This window comes from Fukomys damarensis, unplaced genomic scaffold (assembly GCF_012274545.1).
Source record: "Fukomys damarensis isolate Sample0158 unplaced genomic scaffold, DMR_v1.0_HiC HiC_scaffold_14, whole genome shotgun sequence".
Classification (NCBI taxonomy): Eukaryota; Metazoa; Chordata; class Mammalia; order Rodentia; family Bathyergidae; genus Fukomys; species Fukomys damarensis.
In genome coordinates this window covers 74346727-74374500 of record NW_022900926.1, presented here as the reverse complement: position 1 = coordinate 74374500, position 27774 = coordinate 74346727, and the positions used below count along the sequence as shown (strand labels likewise).

General features: G+C 41.7%; 1 protein-coding gene across 12 annotated transcripts in view; it reads left to right on the top strand.

The window, feature by feature from the left end:
• Mettl24 (methyltransferase like 24) overlaps positions 1–27774 on the top strand; it is a 167990-nt gene that overhangs the window by 87515 nt on the left and 52701 nt on the right. For 10 of the 12 annotated variants that reach the window (XM_033763443.1, XM_033763444.1, XM_033763447.1 and 7 more), the window contains 3 exons: positions 8142–8240; positions 14761–14900; positions 23465–23693. In XM_033763443.1, coding sequence (XP_033619334.1) covers positions 8142–8240; positions 14761–14900; positions 23465–23693 — 468 coding nt within the window. Of the gene's footprint in view, positions 1–8141; positions 8241–12907; positions 14574–14760; positions 14901–17436; positions 17549–23464; positions 23694–27774 lie in introns of those variants that run through there. The other 2 variants (XM_033763452.1, XM_033763453.1) reach the window with 2 other exon arrangements.

The following is a 27774-nucleotide window of genomic DNA, read 5'->3' as shown; positions in this document are numbered from 1 at the left end:
ATCATTTTTCTGTTCTAAAACTTCCATTTGACTCTGAAGACCCCCTGTGTTTCTGGTGAGATATTGGTTTCAGTACTGTCTTTCCAGTGGTTCCAGAGCTTCGTGGAAAGTATTTTTAGAATAGTTGCTCTTGAGCCCTTACAATAAAGTTCCTCACCTGTGTCGTGCCTCCATTCGCCTCTGTTGATCACCCCAGTGGAGAAACCAGTTGCTTAGTAGTTTTGAATTGTGTCCCAGACACTTTGAATATTATGCTGGAAGACTCAGAATTTTGTTTAAATACCGTGTGGATAATGTTGATGTTCAGATAAGAAAAACTCTGGACATATGGAATCTCCCACCACTTTCCTTGATGCTCACAAAAATAGGTCTCGAATTAGACCTGGTTCAAGGGAGCCATTAGGCGGCCAGACAGTTTGATTGTCTAATTGATATTGGGGCCAAATTTGAGTGGATAAGCGAACTAGCTGCTTGGGTTTTAGGTCAAGGCCCTCCAAATTCCTGAGTAAGCATCCCAAAGGAGAGTTTATGGGTATGGAAGAGCCAGAGCCCATGACCACCAGGACAGGAGGTTATCAGAAGTTCAGACGAGAGTTCTGATAGGACCCCCTCTTTTTCTAGACTGGTCTAGAAAGCTGAAACTCGGTCTCTTGTGAAGACATCCCCTGCACAAGATAGGAGTTTATGGGGAGCTAAGTCCGGGACTTAACTCAGTCGAGTCCCAGACTCAACGTGGCAAACCCGGTTTGCCAAAACTGAGGGACAGAGGGCCTGGGCCCCAGCCTTGTCCCGGACAGGGTCCTTGTGGGCGGTCTAGGATTCTGGGATCTCCCGCTACCTGAAAGACGTCTCAGAAAGGGGAATTTACCCAATATCTGGTATAGGCTGGAAGAAAGGTGGATCGGTGTTGGCTGTGATAATGGCACCAGGGAAGGTGGTCGCAGACTTCGGATGGGGGCTGAGTTGGAGCATCTTGGTATCCGGGTTTCGGGTCCCCAGGTATTTTAACCTGTCAGCCTGGCAATCCCAGATCCCACTTCTGACACCAATGTAAGGGAACAATGACGCTCAACAACTAGGCCACACACACACACACCGAGAGGTCCGACTGGAGATTTTATTCAAGGAGTGGGAGTAGAGAGAGAGAGAAAGCAGAGAGAGAGAGAGAGAGAGAGAGAGAGAGAGGAGGAAGAAGAAGAGAGAGGAACAAAGAAAGGAAGGTCCTTTTATCAGTTTTGGGCCAGGCTATTGATTATTAATGAGGAGTGAGCTACTTTTAACCTATCACAGGGCAGGTTGCCTTTTATGGATCCAGCCCTGCAGACACAGGTTTCAACTTCTCTGGACCACTGTGGCCTTGGGGGAAAGGAAACCAGAGATAAGTGCATGAGGTCATTTTAGGAGCCAAGAAGTACCAGGAGAATGCAGCCTGTGCTGGCGGCATCACAAAATACTTTAACATGATCAGTTCCCTAACAGTTCATATATTTGTTTCAATGGTCAATTGACCTGGTTGAGTTCAGGCATCATATTCTAACCAGCTTGTGATTCTCATTTGGTTTGGTTTCACTGCCTTCTTAGTATGTCTCAGGTTGGTCTTCCTGCGTGCTCCCCACTGGCCAGTGCAGGACCTGGGCAGGGCTCTGCCTGTTAACTCAGGTCCCAAAGTCTTCCATGCATCACCAGAAGCAGATCCACCCATGTGTGATTGTAGGGTGAGTGCAGTTCTTCAAAGACTTCTGTATGGGGTTGCTTCCTACACCAGTCCTTCTTCCCAGATGCTTAGTGTTATATAGTCCCCTAAATCTCTGCCCAGAAGATTTGGGCTTTAGATCCCCCTGCTGTGTTTGTGCTTTGCCTCATGCTTCCTGTGACTGTGTCTGGGACCCAGAAGAGGCAGGGAGCAGGGGGAGGAAGCGAGGGAGGGGGGTGTTCACATCACCCTGCAGCCTTTTCCTCTGAGTGTTAGGTGGCAGATGGGTGTAATGCAAGAATGGAGACAGGGAAGAAAGGGGCTGAAATGGGGATTCTCCCACTCTTTCTGAGTAGCAGGAGCCTCCTGCCCTCCCTAAGCCTGAACTGGGGAGCTGCTCCAGGATTGCTGCCAGTGCCAATGCCCACTGCCTATGCCAGGCAGCACCTGTCGGGGGGCAGGAGAGATACCAAAGAAAAAAACACCGAAAAGCTCACTGCTGGTTCCCTTGCTTTGAATTCTGGTCTCTTCCCCAATCTGCCAGCTCATGTTTACTTTTCAGATTCGTCAAATAACTGTGCTGTGCAGGTTTTGTTGCTGTGTGCAGTGGGAGACTAGAAGGGGAGTGATTTTACCCATCGGAGCAGGAATTGAAAAGGTCTTTTATTTTATTTTCTTTTTTCTGGTACCGAGATCGAACTCTGGAGCTTGTACTCGTGAGGCAGGTGGCAGAACCACTGAGCTAAGTCCCCAGCCCAAGGAGGTCTTTTTTTAAAAAAAAAAAAAAATAAGATTTTGATGAAGTATCTGAACTTTTAGCCTCATCATGAAAGTATGACTGACCCACTCTTTTTAAAGCAGGCCTGAGTCTGAGAAACAGGCCAATGCCTTGAAAACGCTGAGGGGAAGGCGTGCGGGGCCCACTTTACCCCTGGTCGTATTCTAGTGTGAGCATAAAAGCACTTTCATCTCAGGGCATCAGAGAAACCCAGCAGCTAATGCCCACAGTCAGTCAGCTGTGGCTGGGCTCCTGTTCAGTCCAGACGCCATTCTGGGCCTCGCCCTCCCCCAACAACTTCCTCAACCCCCCTTGTCTTTTAAAAGTGAAATAAACAATTCCCTCCAGTCATTGTTCCCTGCCCACCAACAGATGCTCTTAATTAGCACAGAATTGCAACAAAACTACTAAACAATTCTATTTGATTTCTTCTGGTTTGTTTCTCCCAGAGATCAACACATCAACACACCCTCAATGTCTTGTTTAATTTGAGTCCAGGACTCACAACTTAGTTCTTTTCCAGGGGCACAACCATAAAGCAGAGAATTGTGTTTCCCACAGAAAATTGCTGGCTCTAAAACTTTTTCAGAGCTCCGTGACAGTGGGAATGTGGATTTGGGAATTTTGAAATTTTATGAAAGCTATCCTAAGCATTCTATCGATCATCCTTCATGATAAAAAAATTGATCATTTAAATAAACCATCATCCCCAGAGAGCCACAGCATTGACACACAGGAATGGATCACCAGAAGCTTCCTTTTGGCTTCTTTTATCTTTAATTTTTTTTAACCCATCTCCCCCAAGAAGTTTAAACATTCTTATATGAAAAATTCCTGGTAAATCTGATGATAGCACCATTCTTAGTTGGACAGTTTTTTCATGGGCTGCATGAGGTCATTCATGAGTGTTAGGAAAGTGTGAAGAAGAAAGCTGTTACTCCAAGTTTTTGAAACAAAGACAGCTTTTGCACTAGGCAGACTCCATGCCTCTCTTTTCTAGGTCACGGGTGGGCCTCCTCTTTCTCTTCTCTGTCCCCTGTCCCCTCCCCCTTGCACCATTCTTAGTTGGACAGTTTTTTCATGGGCTGCATGAGGTCATTCATGAGTGTTAGGAAAGTGTGAAGAAGAAAGCTGTTACTCCAAGTTTTTGAAACAAAGACAGCTTTTGCACTAGGCAGACTCCATGCCTCTCTTTTCTAGGTCACGGGTGGGCCTCCTCTTTCTCTTCTCTGTCCCCTGTCCCCTCCCCCTTTTCCCAGCAAAGAAGTTTTTAAAAGATCACTTTGTTTTACGCATTATCTTTTGGAAGTAAAACCTTGGAATTCAGCTTAGAGTCCTGAAAGAATCAGTTTCTTTTTTTAAGAAACAAAATTGAATGCTGAGATCACAAATGATATAAATATCCAGAAGCCTCATGACTGCGCTCATTGGAATCTCTTTGAGTCAGATCCATTATCTTGATGCACAGAATCACTCAGGGATCACTTTTTACCCTTTGAGAAGTAGAATCTCAGATGTCTGCAAAACAGTTACAAGTCAGTGTGTAAAGAACCTCCTTAATTTTAATTTGTTTTTTCTGTGTAAGGAAGGTTTTTGCCTCTCATTAGAAAAAGTCAGCTTTCTAATGCACAGTCTTTGGAGAAGGTGCCAGACATTGCAAAACAAAAAGGGGGCTACTTCTTGGAAATTCAGGACCCTGCCTGGCCTGAGAAACTTGTCTGACATAGAGAAGGCCTCTTTGTTTGGCACTGCTGTAGTTTAGGAGCAGGGCCACAGATTTCAAAGGAGTAAAGGGATTCCCATCCCTTCGGAGGCCCAGGAGCAGGGCCACTTCCCCGGGGAAACTCACTGTAATGCACCACTTAATGTTTCAGTGCAGGCCTGCTAGGGTCAGACAGACTGACCAGTCCGAAGTGATGGTACCTCCCTCTACCTTCTGCTAAATTATGGCTTCACATATTTAAAGAGGAAGCTTGATGGATAGATAGGCCTGGGAATCTTCATTCCCGTCTCTTGGGAGCCATGATGGTGCCACTGTTAGGACCATTTGCTATTTGAAGCTCATGTATAGAAAGCATTTAACGAACCCTGGCATTTAGGAAATTGTGTAGAGTAAAATCATGATAATGAAAAAAAATTTAAAAGGAAACGATGGGATTTGCCCTTTTCTGGTGTTTGAAGTTGCTCAGAGAATTCTGTTTGTGGGAATTTGAGAAGGACAAATGTTGGTGAGTGCACTAGAGAATTAAGACAAATGATAATGAAAGAGATGACAAAAGCTAGTGGTTTCTATGGGGAAATAATCACGAATCACTGTCAGGCTGATTCCAATAAGAACATTGCTTTATGTGAAATGTTTTTTAAACAGCTCAATCAAAGCATTAAGCCAGAGCATTTCTCAGGGCCTCTATCTGCTGAATGTGCCACTGCATTTCCACCTGAGATTCCTCACCCTGAGAAATATCGGACTGCAAGAATTTGTGGATCAGTAAGGTAATTCTATGGTTTTACCACATTGATTCATCATCTGGATTCACAATTACTGATCTGTGAAGTTGCTTTTGTATTACCCCAGGTTAAATGCAAATGCTCTGTTTCAAGTGTCCCTTTAATGATGCTAGATGTGCTTTCGGGCTTCTAGGAGCAGGGACTATTTCCCATGATCTGCATTTTTCCAGCATTCTTTATGGAGTAATACTCAAAACTCTGTCTCTTTCTACCTCGATGGTGCCCTATAAAGATTTCTGTCAGAGCCCCTACAGTTGTTACATTTATTGGTTGACAGAGTTGTGTCTTATATGAAATTGTAACTCAGAGCCTGGCATGAGGCTCAGATGTCCACTGGTGAATAACTTCTTGGTCAAACCTCACTACCTCTTTCCAAAGAACGCTGTCCTGGAGACCTTCCTCTTTCCCCACAGGGTCCTGTTTTCATCCTGTTCCACCTGCTGTTACCTGGGAGGCTGACTGCATGAGCCAATCACAGCTCCCTCTTCTCTGCCTTCCCTTTGGGTTTGGCCAACAGGAGGCAGGAGGTTGAACAGGAATACAATTAGGCTGGAGTCTGTGTTTCTCCATATCGCTTCCTGGGCTCCTCAAGACTCTCTGCTGTTACTAGCCACCGGCATTGCATTATCCCTTTTCAGTTTCCTCAAACCCTGTCCTCGCCTTTGTAAAATTCTTTGCAGTAGCCAATCTGAAGTTCTCCCCATTATCCTGCGGGGAGGGACTCTGACTGATATTTGCGAGTCATCCAGATGACAAAGTTGGTTTCAACCCACGTATCACAGTCTGTCTAGCCTCGTACCATCCTAAGAAATCACTCTCTTGTAGGCCAGCAGGCCTCCAAATTAGGATCAGTTGCATCAGGGGTCAGCAAACTACAGCTTGTGGACCAAATCCAGCCTGTGGCCTGTTTTGGTAAATGGAGCGTTGTTGGAGCACAGCCACGCCATTTATTTACTTACTGTCTGCGGCTGTTTTGAGCTATAACAGGAGGTGAAGGGATGTGAGAGAATCCGTATGGCCTGCAAAGTCTAAAATATGTGCTGTTTGACCCACAATAGAACCTGACTTAGAGGAAAACCGTGCATGTCAACTTCATCATTTTCATGGGGAGGCTCTGGGGCCAGATGCTGGGGCACTTGTGAGTAGTCCCATGACCGCTAATGGAAGTTTCAGGCCCCAGGCTCTTGTGGATCTTGTATTACTGTGCTGACAGTATGGTGACCCGGGAAGACACTCTGTCCCTTTGACGTGGAAAAAATGTGACTGAGGGAAGCAAAAAGGCATTTGTGTTTAAATGTGCCTGTAGTTTGTGATTACAGAAGCAAATAGTGTCCGGGAGAAGTATGACTCTCCCAAATGTTGCCACATTTCTTTATCAAAGTTATTTTGTACATACCTGGGCCTCTTATTCACCAACCTGACCATGATGCCTCTTAGGACAGTCCAAGTTTTATTCAGAACTGTGTTTCCTAGGGCTGGGCACAGAGTGGCTGATGCTCAATAAATATTGCTTGGCAAAATGATAATCCACAGCTAACTCAGAGATGGGCATGGAGGCCTTCCCTGGGAAGATGTATTAGCTACTGTCCCCTCTTTCATTTCAGTCTGCCTGTTCAACCTTCGCTGGGCATGAACAGCTATAGGAGAGACCATCTTCTGAGCAAGGTGCCCCCCAGGGCAGACTGGCTACAGAATTTTCAGAGCCTCTGGTAAAGTGAAAATACAGCGTCTCCTGTTCAAAATTACTGAGAGTTTCAAGGCTGTGTCAGCAGAGTAATAAACCAAGCATGCCCCTGCTGAGCCTGCACTGGCAGCACACCTGGGAAACCAACCCTGCCCATGGACCCCGAGAGAAAGGCAGCCTGCAAGCAGCCAGGGATGTGCTTCCAGTCCAGGGGGGCCGTGTGGCGCTCAGCATGGCAAGGGTGCACAGTCTGCTGGGGTGTGGAGACAGGGGTCTCTAGGACTCTGCAAAGATAAGAGTCCAATGCTGCCTAAACTGGGACAACACTGTCACATCCGCAGGGTTTGTACTCATCTCAGACCTTCACATGACCCCTCCCCGCTTTCTCCATGTTTTTATTTTAGCCCCGAGTCACCCAAGCCACCCCATCTAAGGGCAATCAGCCCGATTTGTACTAATGCATCTCATGGGAAGCCTGTGTAGGAGTTTCCTTTTGGGGTGACAGTTCCTGCCACAGTAGGTGCCTGGGAAGCAAAGTATATGCATAGATTTTCCTCTTGTTCCCCGAACCCTCCTTTGCTTCCATCACCTGAAATGGGCTCTTGCGGGCCCTTCCTGACCACTCTGCAGGAACCCGAGAGTCTTCCCTAACACTAGATATTTGCCCTGCCAGCTTCTCCTGCTCCCTCAGTCCTTCCCCATCCTATTGGTGGAGCTGTCCCTTCCCCTTGGAATCACAGCAAGCCTCCTGGAGGTCCTAGGTGGTGACAACTGTAGTATGGAGGTCGCAAAAGGACTTCCTGAGTAAGCTTCCTTGTGAAATTGGAGGGGTTTCCATTTTGCTTCTTAGCCCTTCATCTGCTGACCCTTGCTGCAAAAGGGGGCTGAGGGGCTCATCCCTAACCAGTGGGTTTGTGGGAGCACCTCGTGTCCTCTGCTGAAAGGCGGGGCTTTCTTCACAGTACTAGAAAGCCACCCTCACCGGGGCAGGTGGCGACAGCTCCTGGGTCCTTGCCCCCACATTCAGCAGCTAGGTGGCGTTGCCCCAGGACAGGTCCAAGCATGAGACTCCAACGCTATGGTGCTACACACCCCGAAACTGGTTCTTAGGGATGCACATAGTCCTGAAGTTCAAAGGTTAGGAAATGACAGTAGACAAAAGACTTTGCCCTCCCAGGTGCCATAAAGGACTGCCTGATGGGGTGAAGTTTGCCTTTGACCGAAGCACCAAGTTAGACCGTCCCTAGGGCCATTGCTATCTCCTGCTTCACTTGCGCACTGGACTTTCTCTGGCCTCATTTGTCTCCCTGTGACCCGTGTACTTTTAATGACAACAGCTCCAAGAGAGCTCCTGGCTGCCTCTGTGCACACGTGCTCGCCTTGGCGACCACAAAGGCAACCTTGACCCGTGTGATACTCTCCCCACCCTGCCCAGCTCCCCATGCCTTACATGCTGCCTGTGTTCTCTTCTCTCACAGGGTCCCCGGTGGCAAATACAGCTCCAGCCCTGGGCAGGCCCTGCTCAGTCTTTGGATGAAGAAGCCTGGAGATTCTTGAGATATATCAGCACCACTCAGGTTGTGTTTCCAATTCAAATGGGTTTGGAAGCAGTGTAAAGGGCACCGATTGCCACTTAGAAAGAACGGGTTGTCTGGGAGGGGTGGGGAGTTTCTGACAGGTTCCAGGCAGGGACCTGGTTTCCCAGGCGTTGTTGCTTAAATGTATTCATTCCCCTGGAGGTGGATAAGAGGCTTCCTTTTGCTAGGGCATTTTCTTCCTTTCAGGAGACTCACCAAGCTGAACTGTTCCAATGATTCATGCCGAAGTGTTTTAAAGATCCACTTTAGAAAATTGCTTTGGAAAAGCATTTCAAGCAACAGATTCATCCCTGCGATTAGGCTGCCAAGTGTGTCACAAAACAGCCATCATCTGCAGGCTCAAGCTCTGTTCTGGATTTGGAGGCATTCGCCTTCTTGCTTTTCTGCCTCAGACATGTGGAGGCCAGGGACATATTGGGCAAGACAGCAGAGGAGACTTTGAGGCAGAACAATGAGAAGTTAATGAATCCAAAGGCTCCTTCTCCTCGGAGCACTTTAAATTGTTACTGAGCCTCTGTGGCCTTGATCAGTGACTTAATATACAGTGGCAGCTCCTGCCCAACTCACTGCACAGTCTGTGCCCCAGGCAGCCAGGGAGCCCATCTGTTAGGGGAGTCTGTGGCTCCTGACACGTTCATCAGAAAGTTCCACACTCAAGTTGCCTGGTCCTGGGGAAGAGGCAGTTGGAGGAGGAGACCTAGGCCTGAGAGCTGCTGGTAAATTAAGAACTCGGACTGCTTGCCAGCTGATCGTAGACCCATTCAAGATATTGCCTTGTGAACCTTGCCTGACCTAAGGGGTACTGTCTCCAGCCTACTGGCTGTCAGCAACCTTGTCCTCCTGAACCTTGCTGGCAATGAAACTGCTTTTCATCCATTGGAGAGACTGGATGGTTAGGTCTCTAGGAAGCTGGTTTAGGTGTAAAAGAAAGTTCCATTTCTCATATAATATAGTCAGAGAATCATAGGGATTTTAATACTTGTCACCCAAACGTAGAATTAAAAGGTTGTGAAATTAATTGTGGGTGATGGGATGATAAATCGGTCCTTGTGCTTTTTACTGTATTTTGCTGCTGCAAGTTAATTGGGTGGATTTATACAGACTTGATTAAAATATTGGGAATTTTATCATTTTTTTTTCACAAAGGATGGGAAGCTATGACTTTTAAAAACTCTTCAAGACCCCAGAGAAAAATGAGAGTTGTTAAATTTGTAAACTGAATTTGTGATCTATATGTTCGACCTTCCAAAATTAATTTGCTAGTTGCAAGATTTCAAATTTCATTTTATATGTATTTTAGGTTAATGTTATATAACTTAGAAGGTGATCTTGAGGCATAACATGGTGGTTTCAGATTCCTCTTGGACCCTTACCATGAGCCCTGGGCCGAGAGGAGAAAAATTCTTTAAAAAACTGGAGTATCCTCTGATGTAATACAGTCTGATGTTGTAACCTCAGGCAATTTACTTTGTTTCTTTGGCTCTCACCCTTCTGATCTTGAAAAGGAAGAGATTGGATCAGTTATTTCTGATGTCTCTCCCAGTTCTGTGATCTTGTGCTTCATAGAGAGTGTGATAGCATTATTAATAACATTGTATTTTTGAGCACCTACAACATGCTAGAACTGATGTAGACCTTAGGCAGATAAATGATGCATAATTATTATCCAGCCTGGTGAGTGCAGTGATAGAGGTTTAGTTGCTGAAGCCCTAGGGGAGAAAGGTTCCCTTTACTCCCCTTAATTCTTGTGTGGGCCCTTTGGGTAGATGTAGGACACTGTTCAATACAAGGGCTGATAAATAAGTGAAAAGTATAAAAGTTTTATAAGTTTACATGCACATGTAAATGTGCATTCTCTTCAACAAGAGAATGAGAGCCAAAGAAATGACTAAGGAATGATGTTTTTATATCTTTTAGACAAAAACAATAAACTTGTGAATAAAGGATGGGAAAAATGGATCTCTGGACTGGGGTGGTAAATTTAGGGATGGTGTGAAGAGATATGGTTGAGGGGAGGGGAAATAAATGCTAGTCAAAGATCAAGGGTACTTTGAGAAGTTTATTTATTCAGTTTCTTTGCAGCCCCAATTACCAGTCTCTGGTGATTAAGCTTCTTTTCCAGTCTTGGGATGGGAAGGACATCCCTCCCCAGAAAAACTTCTATGGCTTGCTTCAGGTAGGAAAAGATAAACCAGATGTCCCTTTCTGAAGTTTCAGTTTCTCAAGTGATTTCAGCTTGAAATAATCAGTGTCCCAGTTGGATGTATTTTGAGATGGCGCATCCTAAATTCCTTCAGAGCTCACTAGAAGGAGCCTTGTCCTGCAGAAAGTGAGATAAAGTTCCAGATCTCACGGTGGTCTTGTAATCAGGAGCCATCTTTTCCAGGTGAAGTCTTGTGCTCTACTACACTTCCAGCTCAGTAGGAGGCCAGCAGGTGGGAGCTATCACAAATGGCACTGGGCGGTTCTTTATCAGAATCCCATGCTAACCACTGCGCCCTCCCCCTCCGTGTAATGCAGAACTTTTTGGCTGCTTTTGTGGCTTATGCCTCATTTAGAACTCATCTTGACAATGGAAGCCTGCAAAACTGGCAGAATATGAGAGTCACTGTAACTTAAAAATTTCACAGTTAGCAGGAGTGAGTCATAACGGACTAGGAAAAGAAATTTTTTGAAAGTACTAAAGTGAATTCCACCCCCATCCTCTCATGCTGCTTTTTTAAATTTAAAAAAAAATCTCCACAATTGTTCAAACTTGTACAGAAAGGTCCAGAATTTGATTTTTTCGTGCATTGACGCAGCAGAAATTTTTTGAGCACCTCTTCTGTGGCTGGCACTGTGCTGGGCTCTGGGATGTCAAACCTGAATAAATATTCTCCTCCCTCTAAACATCTGGAGTGCAAGGGTGGCATGTGTCCTCTGACGGAGGGAGAGAGAGGGCAGAGAAGGCACTCCAGGTCAAGGGAGATTGGGAATAGAGGCATGGTAGGGCCGGGGGCATGCTCTGACTGGACTGGTGCTCTGTGGGCACCCTGGAGGCAGGGTAGGGCTCTGCATTTTTAATGAAACAGCAAAGGTTATGGCGTGTGAGTAGAGTACACAGAGCATCGAGTTTAGTTTAGTTAGGTATATATCTTTAACATGAAAAAGCATGTCTGCAAAACAAGGTTCTGTAGGCACTGATATACTGTCTGCTGCTATCAAGAAATGGTTAAATCATAAACACAGTGCTGTGTTCTGCAGAAACTTTCCAGATTCAGCTTTTTATGGCAACCCCCAAACCATATGCCTCCAGGAAGTAAGCCTTGCAGTACAAAATCACTCTAAGCAACAGTGGCTGTTTTAGATATGAAAAAATAAAATATGTTTTGAAACCCGTTTTTCTATTATATATCTGTGTAATTATCTACCCGTCTATCTGTAAAAATAATTTAAGAACTCAGGCTCTGGAGGTTCAGACAATAACTTTACAACATTGTAACAGTGGTATCTATTATGTTTGCTCTTGCTCTGACACAGGGACACAAAAAGACACACACATACCCCAGGACAAAAACAACAAAAATACAATTCTGCCCTTGAATGTTTCAAAATAATGAGACAGTTGGTTATTAAAGTAATTACTGTCCCAAATCCCTAAATATTATGGACTTCTTTTGTCCCATTTTCCTTAGGGATTGGCAGACATACTATTTAAACTTCTGGGATGCAAAAAGAAATGAGAATAAATTAGATCCATTTCAGCTAAATAACTGAAAATAATTTCAGAAAACATTTTTTTTTCCTGGAGTCTATATTCCTTTACTTTATGTGGTTAAAACTACGAGGCGGACAGGGAGTATAATTACTGGAGTTGAAGCTTAGCTCAGAGTTGCTGCTCTCACTTATTTTGCTTGCAAGATTTATTGAAGCCCTGGCCATAGATCTTAATTAGAAAGTTTGAAAAAACTCAATATTTAATTAATTTTAGGAGCAGAATTTTATGGAGGAGTCCTAGTTATTTTGAAAAACAAATGTCTGTCAGTGAGATGGTTAATAAATGGCTAAAACTGCATAACTACCATGGGTTTATGTCTGAATGAAGGGAGGAAAGAAGAACATTATTAGAGAGACTGCATAGACAAGAATGTCTCTGTAATAGGGAGATGTCTGTGCAAGATAAAATCATTGAATAGGAAGAAATGCTTAATTAGACAAAGCATTATCTTTAATAGAATAAAACCTTAGCTACTGATGCTGGCAAAGGAAGAGAAAATAGATTTTAAAATCCTGACTCTTGGCCCTTCATACCTGACTTCTGGAGGCTTCTGGCTGATGCTCCGACAATCACTCTGGTCCTTTGCTGGAGTTGAAGTCAGAGAGGGTGACACTTTCAGTTGAAAGCCCTGACCCAAGAATATCTTCTTCCCTTAATTCACAAAGACACAAGTGAGACCAGTCTGGAACATTTCTCTGAGCTTCACAAAAGGCCAAGTCCTCCAGTGAGCTCTCAGGACCATCTGCATAAGATTTAACTGGGGAAGCTTCTTAGAATTCATGTTCCCAGGTGTTAGTCTCAAAGATTCTGACTTTGCAGATGTGGAGTGGAACCCAGGAACCTGCAGTTCTAAGTATCTCCCAAGAGATTCTGATACAGGTGAGATCATGCCTTACACACTAAGAAAGAGGCTGGAGTTAGATTTTGGTTATATCAGAAGGAATACTTGAGCAAAGGACCTGTTGAACATACATAGCCTAGCTCACATTTGGAAGTTCTTGGTAGAGAAGTGCTCACCAAGAGCAAAAGCAATGGGAATCAGCATAGCTTTTTAAATAAAAGCATTCCAGAAACTGCCTTTGAGCAAATTGCTCTAGCTTATGAAGTCCAGGAATGCTGTGAGGCCCACAGGACTTCCCTGGACCAGCCAGCTTCCTACTGGAGGCAGGGCACTGAGAAGAGTGTGAGCAAATGTGCCCATCTGTCCTCTAGGAGCTAAGGGCCAACTGAGCCAACAGTGCTCTGACTAATTACAGTAGCACCTTCCCTTCCTTTGGGGGGATGGGTGGGGAAGAAGATGTAGACAGGCACAGCATAACTTCCATTTCTTATGGGGGAATAGTAGAAGATGAATTATACAGATTAATATGTTGATGCACCTAGTTAATTTATTCTGTAGTAGTTGCTTGAGAGAAAATTCAATTCTATTTTCCATTATTGTTTTTCTCCTTCAAGAGTGTTGGAGATAGAGAAGTAGAAAGATATTGGGTTGAAGGAAAAGAATATCTCTGTTTTAACTTTCCTTTGATTTGTCCCAATTCTAGGAGAAGACTCTCAATACTGTCAGGACAGTCTCACCAGGCCAGCCATAGGTTATAGCAATAGTAACGCAGATATACTATCTGAATAGCTCTGTGCACTTCTTAGAATAAAACTTGGGAAAATCAGGTGCATAAATGGATTAGGCAATTCTGGAATATCTTGTCAAGAAGAAAATCCTTGCTGTTATTTTTTCTAATGAATTTAAGCAACAAACCTCAAAACATCTTTTGCATCTGAAGGGGTCCATAGTCTATAATGTGACAGCAAGAGCTTCATGTGGTGACTGTGAGAGTTTGGAGGGATGAGGAGGTGGATACTGGTGCTCAGCAAGGTGAATATCTTGGCCACAGACTTACTTGCTTCCATTCCAGCAGCGTCAGCCATGCAAACAGCACAGATCTCAAGCACAAATCAGCATCCTTTGTAAAGTACGTTTGTTTAATGTGCACTTGGAGTTAGAAATTTATTTCTGCTTCACTTAGACTTACATTCCCTTGATTTTCTTACCTAATTTTGATAGATGTGTAAAAAAAAGTGCCTTGGTTAGCTTCTAAGAACCTTCTGTCTGGGACTCTTGCCCTTCTTTCCCAGGAGGAAGCTCATTAGAGCAGTTTCTTTAGAAAAATACCATCTTATCAGCAGGGACTGTCTCATAATTTCACTTAACCCTTGCTCAGCTATCTACCTTGGGAAACACAATCCATCTTTGTGACTTTATGGCCCACCTTATCTGCCTGAACTGAGGGAGAGATAACCTTGTGAGCATGCTTCTGAGATCTGTGCCCGTAGTTAACAACATCTTGCAGTGGGGATTCTGTACTGTGCTGTGTCTGCATGCCCTCTCTGTCAGAGCCTCCCTGTCCATGTCTGTTCGTCCTCCCAGACTAACGCACCTCTGCAGAGCCTCTCCCTCCCATCTCTGCTCCTGATCCGCTGTCTGGGCAAATGGCTATAGCAGCTCATCACCTCCCTTCAAACCTACATCGAGCCTTCATGAAGTTACTTCTTATCTGGTATGTAACTGAAATTCCTCCGAACATTTTGCAGCAGTCTTGTGGTTCCCCGGGGAGGGGAGCAGTTAGCAGTGGAAGACATAACTTTCCTATTAAGGCTTTCAGGGTCCAGGGAAGCAGTAAGTCTCTACCTGCCGTTTATCATCCAGCATTTTAAATTATTCATATTGATTTCCAATTTCCACAGATTGCATGCAATCACATGAGCACAGACAGCCTGGCTACCGACTCCAGCCCTGCAAACAAGCCTTGGTTGGTGTGTCTTGACGACAGGTTTGGCTTAGCTCATCAAATCCGCAGCAAGCAGTGCCGCCTCTACTCTTTAGGGTAAGTACAAACCCCACCCACTCGCACAGGCAGGCACAGTTTTCCCAAAGTTACGACTGCTTGCAGTATACACAGGCGCTCTGCCTCTACTTGGGCCTTGTTTCAGATTGATGTGTTGTGCAGCTGCAGGCTGGGCAGATTACCCAAGTCACCTTGACCAGAGCCACTTTTCCTCTATTCTTTTTTCTCTCTCACTCTCTCTCTCTCTCTCTCTCTCTCTTAAAACCAGGGATCAGACTCAGGACCTTGCACTAGTGAGACAGGCGTGGTGCCACTGAGCTAAATCACTGGCCCACTTTTCTTCTATTCTGCTGTTAACAAGTTGGTGTTGGGAGCTTCACTTCTCAATTTGACAGAGATCCTCTTGGTGAAACCAATGATTTTCAGGTAGAATCAGAGCACCCTTATTATAAAGAGAGAAGAACGTTAATGAGTAGAGGTGGAAAAGATAGAGTGTGTTTGACACTTTGTACACGGTGTTGAGTGGCCCACTGTCGGGGTTTTTATGTTTTGTACCAATGATAAATCTACATATGGTTTTGTATTTTTAAAAGAAATTAAAAGCCATTCTCATGATAATTGTGTAATTTTTTTCAAAATGGAGAAAAGTTAATATGCATTTACTAAAATGACCTAAATACAAAAATGGATTTAGACAGTTTTTTTTTATAAAGAATGAGTATTATTTCACCGAATCAATCAGTATTTTTATAAACAGTCCTGAACTTATGAATGATATATGTCTCAAAAACAGGCAGGAGGGAATTATTTCTGCTGGGGACACCCTGTTCCATCAACTCTCTGTAGGAGGTAGGTAGGTTCTTGGGCTACACCATTGAAGTTCTTTTCAAACAGTGCTGTGGACTCTGACAGATGCCATGTGCCTTCTCCTCCTCTGTAGTTTTCATCGCCTCCCCCTTGGTTTACATTCTGCCAGCTCCGGCCAGAATCCTACTGTCGGGATTAGGGGCAGACAGCCGGGGATGTGGAGTCCTCCTCAAAGGTGGGGGAGCAGAGAGATCACAGTTGCTATCAAGCTGTAATGAACCAGAGTAGCCAGTTCTTGCAGATTAAAGAATGTAAGATATAAATATGAGTTTATGGATAGTGGAAATAGCCTTACATGGGTTGCATGCAGGTATATATACTGGTGATGCCCATTGGTGCGGCGTGGCATACAGGAGGCCCTCGATACATGCCTGCTATGTAAAGTCTTGTTGGAGTGGAGGCTTGCATTAGATGATGAACTGCTCAGCCAGTTGGTTAGGACTGGACTTTTTTCCTGGGAGTCTGCCAGCTGAGCCTCAAGAGTATAGGAGGAATGCGAAGTTGTGACAGGAGTTTACTGTATTCATATGGTATGAAAGTGGGCCAGAAAATAATTGCATAGTACCACATGCAAATCGAAGATCTCAGTTTGATTCTTTCTCTTGCTCTGAACTGCTTTATATTTTACTTCACATTTTATACCCTGGAACAATCTCATTTAAAGCATATAACTGAATAAAATAAAATAAAACCTGGAGAGTTGTTTGGGGGGAAATTTTTAAAAATTTCCTTTTTTCTTTCCTTACACTCTGCAGAGCTGTTAGATAAAATTGCTCTATAGTAGGATTTTAGATTATTACAGTGAAAAAGGCAATTCCTGACTTTCTTTTAAATTGTTCAGCATTCAGAAAATCAGCTTTGTAAGGAACAGATGAGAACACTTGAATTCCACTGAGGAAAGAAATAAATAGATTATAGAGGTTAATATCTGATAAAAACATAAAAGCGCCTAATTGAAAAGTGGAAACTAAAGAAAATATTTCTGGTGGTTAAAAAAGGAAGCTTTGAATTGTGGGTGGTGGTGCTAACTGCACTGTGACTTGGAGATCCAGACAAGCTTCCCTGCTCCGGCAAACTTCATGCTGAAGGGACAGGGAGCTCGGCTAACACTGGAAGAACCAGACTAGCAGTGCTGGTCCTGAAATGAAGAGCGTCAGAGGGAACATGCCCTGGACCCAGCACCTGGGAGTGTTGGGGTGATGGCAGATGGGGAGGGCAGGTGGTGAGTCATACGGGGTGTTGCGTACAGGCTGTCTGTGCTCCACGCCCCAGGGCTTTGGCAGCCACGAGACCCAGAATTCCCACGCAAACCAAAGATGTAGCTACAGTGGGGCAATAACTTTCCCAGAATGAGGACACAAGATTTGGAAGGCAGAGGCCAGTGGCCTTACATCGGATCTGACCTACCTCCTTTCCTCCAGCCCAAGAGCTGGTATCACTGCTGCCATTCCTCTGATGACTGAAATTTCCTTACTAGGAGTCAAAGCTTTTTACTGCAGTCATTGTAAAGGATGTTTGTCTGACACAATGCACTCTGTGATGTTCTGATGCAAATTCAAACTCAGCCCTTTGGACTTTTGAAATGGGGTGGGATGGACCAGTGAAAACAGGGCAAGGCACTGAGAAGAAGTAGAAAGAGGAGAGAGAGATAGTGAGAGGCTTCAGGATTAGAGGTTCATATCTTGTACTTCACTTCATTCAGGATCTTCCCTGCAGTTGTCCTGTAAAGATAGTGGAGGGGAGCTGTCTGAGCCGTGGTTGGGAAGGCACAGGGGATAAATTGAAGAGGAGAAGAGCACCTTCTTTTTCCTTTCACAAAGGTAAACATTCCTCCCTTTAGTTCTATCAGAGGTCATAATTTTCATCTTCAAAAACTGAAATTCTTAGTGTAAGACACAAGATTTCACCAGTGACACAGGAGCAGCAAGAGCCAATATTTTACACAGAAAACCTAGAAGTTTTGGGGAGCATTGCAAGAAGGAACAAGCTTCAGAGTCAAATATTTTTGTCTTAATTAAGATGGAAGAAATAATATTAGTGTAGTACATGCTATGTATACTGAATTCCACAGGAGAATAAGAATATTGTAAAAGGTCCCTTTTTAGACATTTTTTCCTCATCACCTCTCCATGAACTTTTAATATCATAGCTATACTGTTATCTCTTCATGCGAAATATAATACTGGTGCTTGATATATAAAGAGAGGAATTTTTGGGGGTCCCTAGATAAAATCCATTTCACTCTTTCAAAAGTGCTGTTTTCCTGTTGAGAATATATCTTTTAGATAAAAATCTTGGCAGTTCATGAAATGTTATTAAACACAAATCAATAATTATAAAATATGTTATATCTACCATTAAATGTCATTTATACTTTGCAAATCCTATTTCTCCCCCTCTGGCAGTTGGCAGTTTGTACATCTATATAACCACTTGGCCAGATTCTCTGCTTCCTGCTGGAATAAAGGACAAAGTACTGAAACTCCCAGCGAAAGTATTAACTGTCTTACCTCTTCCAAACCCTCTCCCTTCAGTGATGAAGGTTTAAAGCTTTTCTCATACCTGCTTTGGCTTACTTTATATATTTTAGCTTTGCAAACAGCTTCATCGAGTTAAAATTCACATATTTAACGTAATGAACTCAATGGCTTCTAGTCACTACGACTAATTTAAAACGTTCATCATCCCCCAAAAGAAGCCCTGTACCTGACAGTAGCTACTCCCAATTTTCCTTCAACTTTTATCTCCGTAACCCGGAGGTCTCCAGCCTTACGCACCTGTCACTCTATTTTCTGTCTATATTGATTCACATATTCTAAACATTTCATGTAAATAAGATCATACAACATGTAGTCTTTTGTGACTGTTTTCTTTCATTTAGAATACCATTTTCAGGATTCACCTACATTATAGCGTATATTGGCACTCCATTCCTTTTATGTCTGAATAATGTCCCATTGTGTAGATATACCACATTCTATTTATCCACTCATGGGTTGGGTTGTTTCCACTTTTAACTGCTATGAATGTTGAGATCAGCAGTCACATACAAGTTTATGAGTAGGCATATATTCTCATTTAGCTTGGGAATGTACCATTTTACCTTCATCTATGACCCACCAGTCACCTATGAGGGTTCTAATTTCTGCATATTTTTACCAAAACTTAATTATTATTGCACTTTTCAGGTACAGCCACCCTAGTGAATGTAAAGGACTATCCCATTGTGGTTTTGATTTGTGTTTCTCTACTGACAAATGATCTTGAGCATCTTTTAGTGAACTTAGGGGACTGAGTTATGACCCTACCTAGGGAACATAAAAGCCACTCACCTTTATACTCTCAAGGGTGCTTTTAAAAGAGTAACCAAAGACCTAACATAGTCCCACAATCCATAGCTTTTATCCTTCAGTAGTATGAAAGGGCATGTGATTGATTTCCAGCACCACCAAAATTGAAAAACACTTTTGTACAACTTGCAAAAGAAGCAGCCTTCCCTCAAGAACACCAACTGCAATCTGCTAGAAAATCATCATTATGGTCATTGTGATGTGAACGGCGTCTCCTAGAGTTGTTTAGTGTACAACCCACACAACTGCATGCAGAGATCCTGATTATTTTTTTCTAAACCATCAGAGAAGGAGAGTTAAAGTGGTCACTCTATTATTGTATTGCCTTTGGAAATTTAGCCCTGTAAAATTCCTCCTTTCTATTTCTTCAGGAGCTCTTAGATTTGATGATTTTTCTATGTTGAAAAGTCACTGTGACCTCAAAGCCCAGCATTAATGCATGCAGAATAATATTTTAAACACGAGTTACACAATTCTGTCTCCCACATAGGGAAGCTGAGGTTGCAATCTCAACTCAAAGGCTTGTATATTTGAATATAGATTGTAACTGCTCAACTGTTTCATAAGTGGGTCATAGTAGGAACTGCTAATTGTCCCTTAATATGCATTCTCCTGTTCTTCCTTTGGTAACAGAATTCCTGAGATTACCAGGGCACATGGCCACCCTACTGGTGGCTGTGTTTCTTGGCCTTTGTTGTAGCACTAAGTAGCCACATGTAAATGGAAGTGACGTGTACAGCTTTCAGGTTATGGCTCCAGAGGAAGAGGTGTGACCAATGCTTCCCCTTCTACCATTGCTGATGACTGGAAACACAGGGTGGATGACAATGGAGCAGTTGTCTTAGACCTTGATATGAAACCCAAATGATCTGTTCTTCTTGCTTCATGCAATAAACATTAAGCAAAATACATCTGTCCAGTACAATTTTCTCCAGTGAATTTTCCAGCTAAATAACAACATAAAATGTTTTCTTTATGAACTAAGTACATCCTTGGTATGAATAATAGTTGTCAATATAGTTATTTGTTCAAACCTCTTCATTACTGCTTGGTGAGCTTCCTCAGGTCAAGAACCACGTTTAATTACCTGTTTGTTCCCTACGTCCTATATGGTTCTTTGTGCATATCAAGTATTCTATAAATATGCATTCATGTACATGAACAAGTCAGTGAAATGCAGCCTACCACATGCTATGTTTGGATACTGTACAGTATATCATGGGAATTTCAGATCTTAGCTGTAATTTTCTTTCACTTATGGCAGCATTTGTTGTGCCTGTGTGTCATTTCTTTCCCCAGCACTAAAGATTCAGAAATGAGCCAGGTTGACACAAAACTGTTCTTCGCAGGGCTTTGCTATTTAGTAACTGACAATTTCCTAGACCACTGAGATTGTCAGTGTTCCTCCCTACTCCTGTGTCCTGTATTCATCTACTGTGAGGTGAAGTGTCACATGTATGTGCCTTGGACCCTCCAGGATAGAACCTGACTCCTGGTTTTACTACCCTGGCCTGTATTTTACATCTTCATATATTCCATTTGTTCACCTTACTTTTGGTACCTACTACAGTTTTGACTAATTTAAACTAAGCCTGAAGAAGTACCATTCCAAGTGAAAGTCAGAAATTTAAGTGAAAGTAATAATTAAGAGCACTAATTAAATAAGTATAATGTATTACTTTCTAGTACAATACATACTTATATATTAAGATTAAATGCGTTGAGTAAAAGTAACTTTTAAGGTAAAATTTACAAATGACAAATAGTTCTGTTATTAATTTATATATATTGTATATAACAACCCCTACTACTTAATGATTACCTTATATGTGTATGTGTGTACTTATGGTAATTTATAATAGAAAACACTTGTGTATATCTGGAAAATTTTGAAAAAAGTACACAAAAAATTGCCAACCATATTAATCTCAGAATTAGCAGCTAAGTTTCTAGTGGTAGAAAACTTGTACTTTTCATTTGATATACTTCTTACAATAGATTTTTTTTGTGTATCTGTAATTTTTTTAGTTCTAAAAAACTAGTGTAAATTGGAAACATATCAATATATAATAAAATACCTTGCCAAAATGATTAGTTACAAAATGGCATGCAGTTAATTTAATTCTTATGATTTTTTTAAAGGTCTTGATTAAATACATGCATGTGCTTTAGAGTAGAAAATGTTTGAAAAAATTCTGAAAATTAACTGAGGAAGAAAGTATGTACATTTTTACTCTAGGAGGTTCATACATAATGTATGTTATATATATTGTATATATTATAGTATATAAATTATATATAAGTACAAGTTGTATTTAATGAGTAGTTTTTGACTTAATGTTGTGGGGGTATTTTTGGTACCAGGGATTGAACTCAGGACCTTGCGCTTGCCAGGCAGGCGTGGCACCACTGAGCTGGAGGCATAGCACCACTGAGCTACATCCAGCCCACTTAATGTTGTCTCAGTGAAGCCAATGAACTATCCTTCCCTACTGCATTACCTATGTTAACAGTGCTTTGCTCATCTGACTTTTAATGAAGTTAATGAAATGAAAAAGCCTTTGCAATAGGTGACTTCAGTGACATCCTATCTATAGAGATGTAAATCTGTGTGCTAAAAATGCTGTGTAGTTTTGGCTGAAAGTCAGATTTGTATCAATTACCAGGTATATCAGGTAGTTATTGCTTTTTATCAAATCACTCTGTGGCTTCAAATCCCCATTATTTATTATATAGTTTTGTGTCTGCTGGCCAGCTTGTCTTCAACTGATCTAAGCTGGGCTCAACTGGGATACTTTATTTCAGAATAAGATGGCCAAGGAAGTTCTGTTTTTTATGGAAGACCTATTGACTAGCTGGGATTGCCTCCTGCTCCTGATAGTTCTTATTTTCTTGACACCAACAAGCTGTGTCTTGCACATTTTTATCATGATTATATCACCAGAGGGTGAGCAGAAGCACTCAAGGACTTGGATAAGGGCTGGCATCCTGTGACTTCCTTCTAGAAGAGCAGTCACGTGACCAAGTAAAAAAAAATCAAAGGGCAGGGTGTACACTCTCTCACAAACAGGATGGCAGTAGTGCGGATGAAAGATGGGTGAAGAATTAGGGCCAATGAGTCAATGTGTCACAGCAGGTTAGATATTGGAAAAATTGAGAAGAAATGGATAGATAGTACAATGGTCTAAAATGTGTGGACTCAACAGAAAATTAAAAAATAGGAAGCAGGACCTGCTATATAAAAGAGAACTTAAGAGGACTATTAAATCTTTTTCTAGCCAAAGAGGGTCAAAAGAACTACAGCTGAGGGACATCAGAAGGTTGGCTTTCGTGTCATGGAATCCAGTGAGTAGGATGAAGGGATGAAGGAGGCAAATAAGATTCGTAAGGTGTAGGTACAGGATCTCTATATTGAAGACTTATTTTAGTTGACTCAGACCTGATAAATAATTGTTATCCACTGAACTTGTATGTTTCCAAATTATGCAATAGTTTGTTTAAGATAATAAAACATTGCTGCTTGGGTTCAAGTTGGCCAATGTACTACAGATATTGCAAGGGATTTTGGTATACTAAAATACATATAATTACAGAATTTTGGACAGATAAGGGGTAATCAGTTTATTGGTCAATTTCATTTAAATATATGTTTTAGTTGAAGCAATGATTCTCATACCATCAAATAAATATTTCTAAATAAATTCAAATATTTGTAAGTATATTAATTGTCTACATGATTTTTCTTCTTACTGTATTCTTAGATATAACTAATATGTAACTTTTTCCCTTTGGTGATGTGAATTTAGATAAAGGGCCTCTTTTGCTTCTTGCATTCTGGATCTGGTACAACTGTGTACATTTGTCTTTTTTTCTTTTCTTCAGCTGTGCTATTTGAAAATACACTCTATTTCTAAAAAAACAGCTGTTGCCTTTGAGGCAAATGCTTACACAGCACTGTGGACATTAGAAAGGAGATAAATTACCTCATTAGTGGAATGCACCTCTCCTCAAGGGAACAAATCTGGGGATTGTATTTTTGGCATAGTTTGAGAAAGTCTTACCGCTAACAGATAACCCGATTTATCTCATTGTTACTATGATTTATATCTTTTTAAAAAATGTTTGTGATATGCTTCTACATGCTTGAGCATGTGATATTCTGGTCTGCATTTAGCAAATAATTTCCTTTTATTTTATTCAGAGGGTTTGAATTATAATGCTTTTATTTCGGGAGGAAAGAAAGTTTATTGAATGTGTGAATTACACCTGTATTAAAATAGAAATCTCAGGATAAGAAAATTGGCTTTGGAACTGTCACATTGTCAGTCCAGCACCTTGCTGCATTATGTTTTTGTTGTTGTTGATTTCCATCCTCTTCCTCTTCAGGCTGGGAAGTGACGATACCCGTTTTGAGGTGAGCATGGCCAATGACGGATGCGAAGTGCACCGTTTTGACCCTACTGTCAAATCAGCTCACGTTCTGGAGAGTCAGCGCCTGTGGTATCACCGCCTCTCCATCGACTGGCGTGATCCTCATCCTGCTCTTGCCGCCCAAAAACCGTACAGCAACACCAGAAAACTGGGAAGTATTTTGAATGAATTTGGGCATCACAAGGTGAGATTTTCATTTGATGTCATAATTAAATAAAGTGAATAAACTCATAAATACTTCAAAAAATGCAAGCCAAGGATAACAACATTGACCCTGGAAGGCTGAAGGCCCAGTTTTAATCTTAGTGATCACCCAACATTACAAATAGAGCCAACTCTCTAGACATAAACTTGCAAGAATAGAGATGTTTAAGTCAATTTAAAGACTTTAAGTGCTATTGAATATGTCAAGGTCTTGGCCAAGACTGGGCCATACTGAAGAATGCCATTTCTGTTAGGAATTGATTTAAAAATTCCAGAAAGAGCAAACTACTTATATTAACCTAAAAAAAAAAAAAATTAGCGCCAGGCATGGTGGCGCTCGCCTGTAATCCCAGCACTCGGGAGGCTGAGGCAGGAGGATCGCTGTGAGTTCGAGACCATCCTGGCTACATAGTGAGTTCCAGGTCAGTCTCAACTACATAGTGAGACCCTGTCTCAAAAAACCAAAAACGAAAAAGAAATTAGCCATTTATTGTGTTTGATAAGAGATTACATGTGTGTAATATTTCTCATTTTTATATCATGTTTCTCACTATTTTGAGCCTCTAATCTAGGCTCTTAAAGTTCAGAAAAATATGCGTAGCTCTGATTAAAATTTGCTTTATAAAGTGAAATGGTCATTATGTGTGTTGCAATTAACATAATTATGTCAAATCTCTGTAAATATTTTATTGTGAATGGACAAAAAAAGAAAGAAACTCAATCTTTGAGTTTCTATGTTTCTTAAAAGCAAATTTTACCATAATATTTATCCTTGACTCAACTATTTTCTGTAAGCCGGTGCTAGAGAAATCCTGAATGCAGCTGGTTTGTGTCTGATCTCCAAGACTTCTTGGATTTGGACTTCACAGACTGTCCTTTCTAGCTAGAGATGCCAGAAACTTTAGAGCTCATCAGAATGGGTGTCTATCTGAGAAACAAGGCCTCTGGGAGGGACTCAACTTTAAACTTGAATTGGCTTTTTATAAAGGGGCTTTCTTCCAGCATTGTTCTTTCTTCTCCTTTTCTCTTTAAAACTCCCTTTAATTAAACAGCTGAAGCTTCTTAAAGAAGAGCTTCAAAGAATTTACTGTTCTTTTAATATGCAATTAGCTGTTGATTTGTATTTTGCTTTACCACCCAGAGTAACTAGCACTTAATAGTCAGGTACTTAATAAAATTTACCTAGGATTTCCTTTGATAAAAAAAATCTCTGAACAAAATACTTTTTTATATGCTATTAATTTTTAAATAAGTGTAGGAAGAAGCAGAAGCATTTTTTTCAGAAATAAGTTATGTATTGTCACTTGTTACCCTTGTAGACTTTTATTTTTACAGCCAAGAATTACAAGCCTGATTCTCTAATATGTCAACTCTGTTTAGGAGCTGATACTTATTCTCCGTGTTCAGTAGGGAGTCTTGCTGTGCTCCTTCATACTCCTTACTTCCTGGTCTGCTCCACTCTTACTCTTCCAGGAAAAGGCTGAGCAGGGAAAAGAGATCAAATTCAAAGCCATTTTGTGTTTTTCAATGTTTTCGGAAAAGAATTGCTAAAGGTGAGGATAAAATAAGGCCTTGAAAAAGAGGTCTGTGGTTAGATTCATCTAAGCACATTTCCAACAGAGCATGTTTTGGGATAATAAGGTACATACTTGCAGTGTATTTGTTTAGCAACCTGGGAGCTGCAGGAGGCAAATCTTTATGCTGAAGATAAACCCTGAAGCTTTTTGCAACACTTCCCCTGAGATAGCAGAAATATTTACAAGGACAACTAAAAAGGAGACATTCTTTAAGACTCTTATTTTTATTAAAAACATTAATAACAATGAAAGGGATCTGGCTTAGAATTGCTGGGTATGTATTTACCACTTTAAATCAATTCCTTGATGAAGAATTTAAGAGATGCTGATACTCTTTGAGCTGCGCAATGCCAAATAAAAAGAAACCTTGTCTGTGGCCTGCAGCAAGTGCCGTCTGTTTTCATTTTCCTGCATGTGTGCAGACAGTGGTAAATAGGACGTGGCTATGACAGGGGAGGCAAATGAAACACAACACGAAAAAATGTCAGCTCTTTTGCCTCGCCTTCTTTACTACTGATTTTGAAAGTGACTAAGAAACCAAAGCAATATAAAACTTTTTCTCTATTACTGTAAAATATCTTACATAGTTGTGCAATAATTTCCATATCCGGCTATTATTTTCCTTCTTTCCTTCGTGGAAATCTAGATTCCAGTCACTCAAGCAAAAAGTCTGGGCAAAAATGAAGGCAGTATTCTGAGATAACAGAAAGATGCATATGGTTTTTATACTTCTTTTAAAACTCTTTGCTAATTTTAACTTCAGCCTATAAATTTAAAAAAAACAAAATACTTTTCTCAGAATCAACCAGGAGCAGCTGCATCAGCAAAACCATGTGAACAAGAGCCCAGTCTGCCAGGGAATAATATCCCTGGATCCAGCATTATTGGGGATGGTTAAATACCTACTCCTTTCTTAAAAGGTTGCTGCTATTAACTAAGCATACAAATTTTTCCAGAATGCATAGAAAGATTGAATCTGAATTTTCTGCTTGTATTAATCATAATGTATACCCTAGAGTCTTTATTGTAGCTAGAGTCTTCTATGAGTAAATGATTTAGGCTGGTTAATGAGAAATTGTAACTATTACCATAATTTTCAGTCTTATCCATACTGTTAACAATATGAGAATTTACTTTTGTGAATTCATTAGAGTTTTAAGCATGCATCTGCTTATTAGCATTTGGCATTGGGCAAGTCATTTAACCTAGCTGGCATCAATTTGATAGTAAAATCAAAACAACAATGCTGCTGCCCAAACTGTAGCTTGTTTTGAGAATTAGATCTGAGAACACAGCAGAAAGCCTAGCATGAATTCATCACTCAATTGTTTTCAGTAAAGTCAAATTCTTACCAACAATTTCAGTAACCTTTTACTAAATTTGATAGAAAATGTTTTTTCTTTCTTTCTTTGTTTTCAGGGAAAAATGTTAAAGAGTTCTCTGGAAATTTCTAACTGCATCTGTCATGGTTTCTATGTGGATGCCCCCCTCCAGCATTGTGTGCTCACAGGTGGGGCTTTAGGAAGGTGATTGGTTCATGGATGGAGACATGACCCTCATCAGTGGATTAGTGGATTATTTCACCAATGAGTTTATAGATAAAGGTGAGGTTGGGAGGTGAAGCCTAGTCAGGGCAGGTGGGTCACTGGAGGCATGGCCTGGAAAGGTCTGTCCCTCTCCCTTGACTGACCGCTGTCTGCTTCCTGCTGCCCTGCCATGGCCTGTTTCTCCTCTGCCACATCTTCTATGCCACCCTGTTTTGGAGACAGCAGACTCTGGACTGAAATCTCTATAAACTGTGAGCTACAATAACCTTTCTTCCTTAGAGTTAAGGGTGACGAGAAGGTAACCAAGAGAGCAGCTAAGTCCAGTCAAGAGTTTCTAATGAAAGCTTTGCATGAAAATGAAAGGCAACTGGTCTTTCGGAAGGGGTTGTAAGATAATTATTATTATTATTATTTGCTGCCTCAGGACATGGAACAGCTTTGCTGATGATTGCATAGAAAACACGTACTGAACTCCACAGAAATTGAATAGGCTTCTCAGAATTAATTGGAATATGTTCCACACGGACAGTGCCGGGGGGCTGGGGCTCAGTGCTCAGATGTCCAGGGAAATGAGCTTCCTGCCTATCAGCTCTGGGTCTTTTCCCTCCATTATCCCTATCACCATTGGCTTAGGCTCCGTGTCCCCTTGGGCCCCAACAACTCTACAGTTTCTGTCTCCCTGGGCTGGGAGCCGGCCATTGACTCCAAAATACTGTTGTGTGGTCTCTGCTGTGTTTGAGAAAATATGAACTTTGAAATTAAACTATAAAAAGATCTTTTCTTTTTATTTATCCAATTGGTAAATGAAAGTAAGTGACTGATGCTATCCTATGTCGGAATGCTGATTGGAAATAAAAGTCAGCCTTTGTTGCTGGAAATAGAAAATGATAGACTCAGGAAGGAAATGTGGCCATGTGTATATGTTGCTTTTCATTAC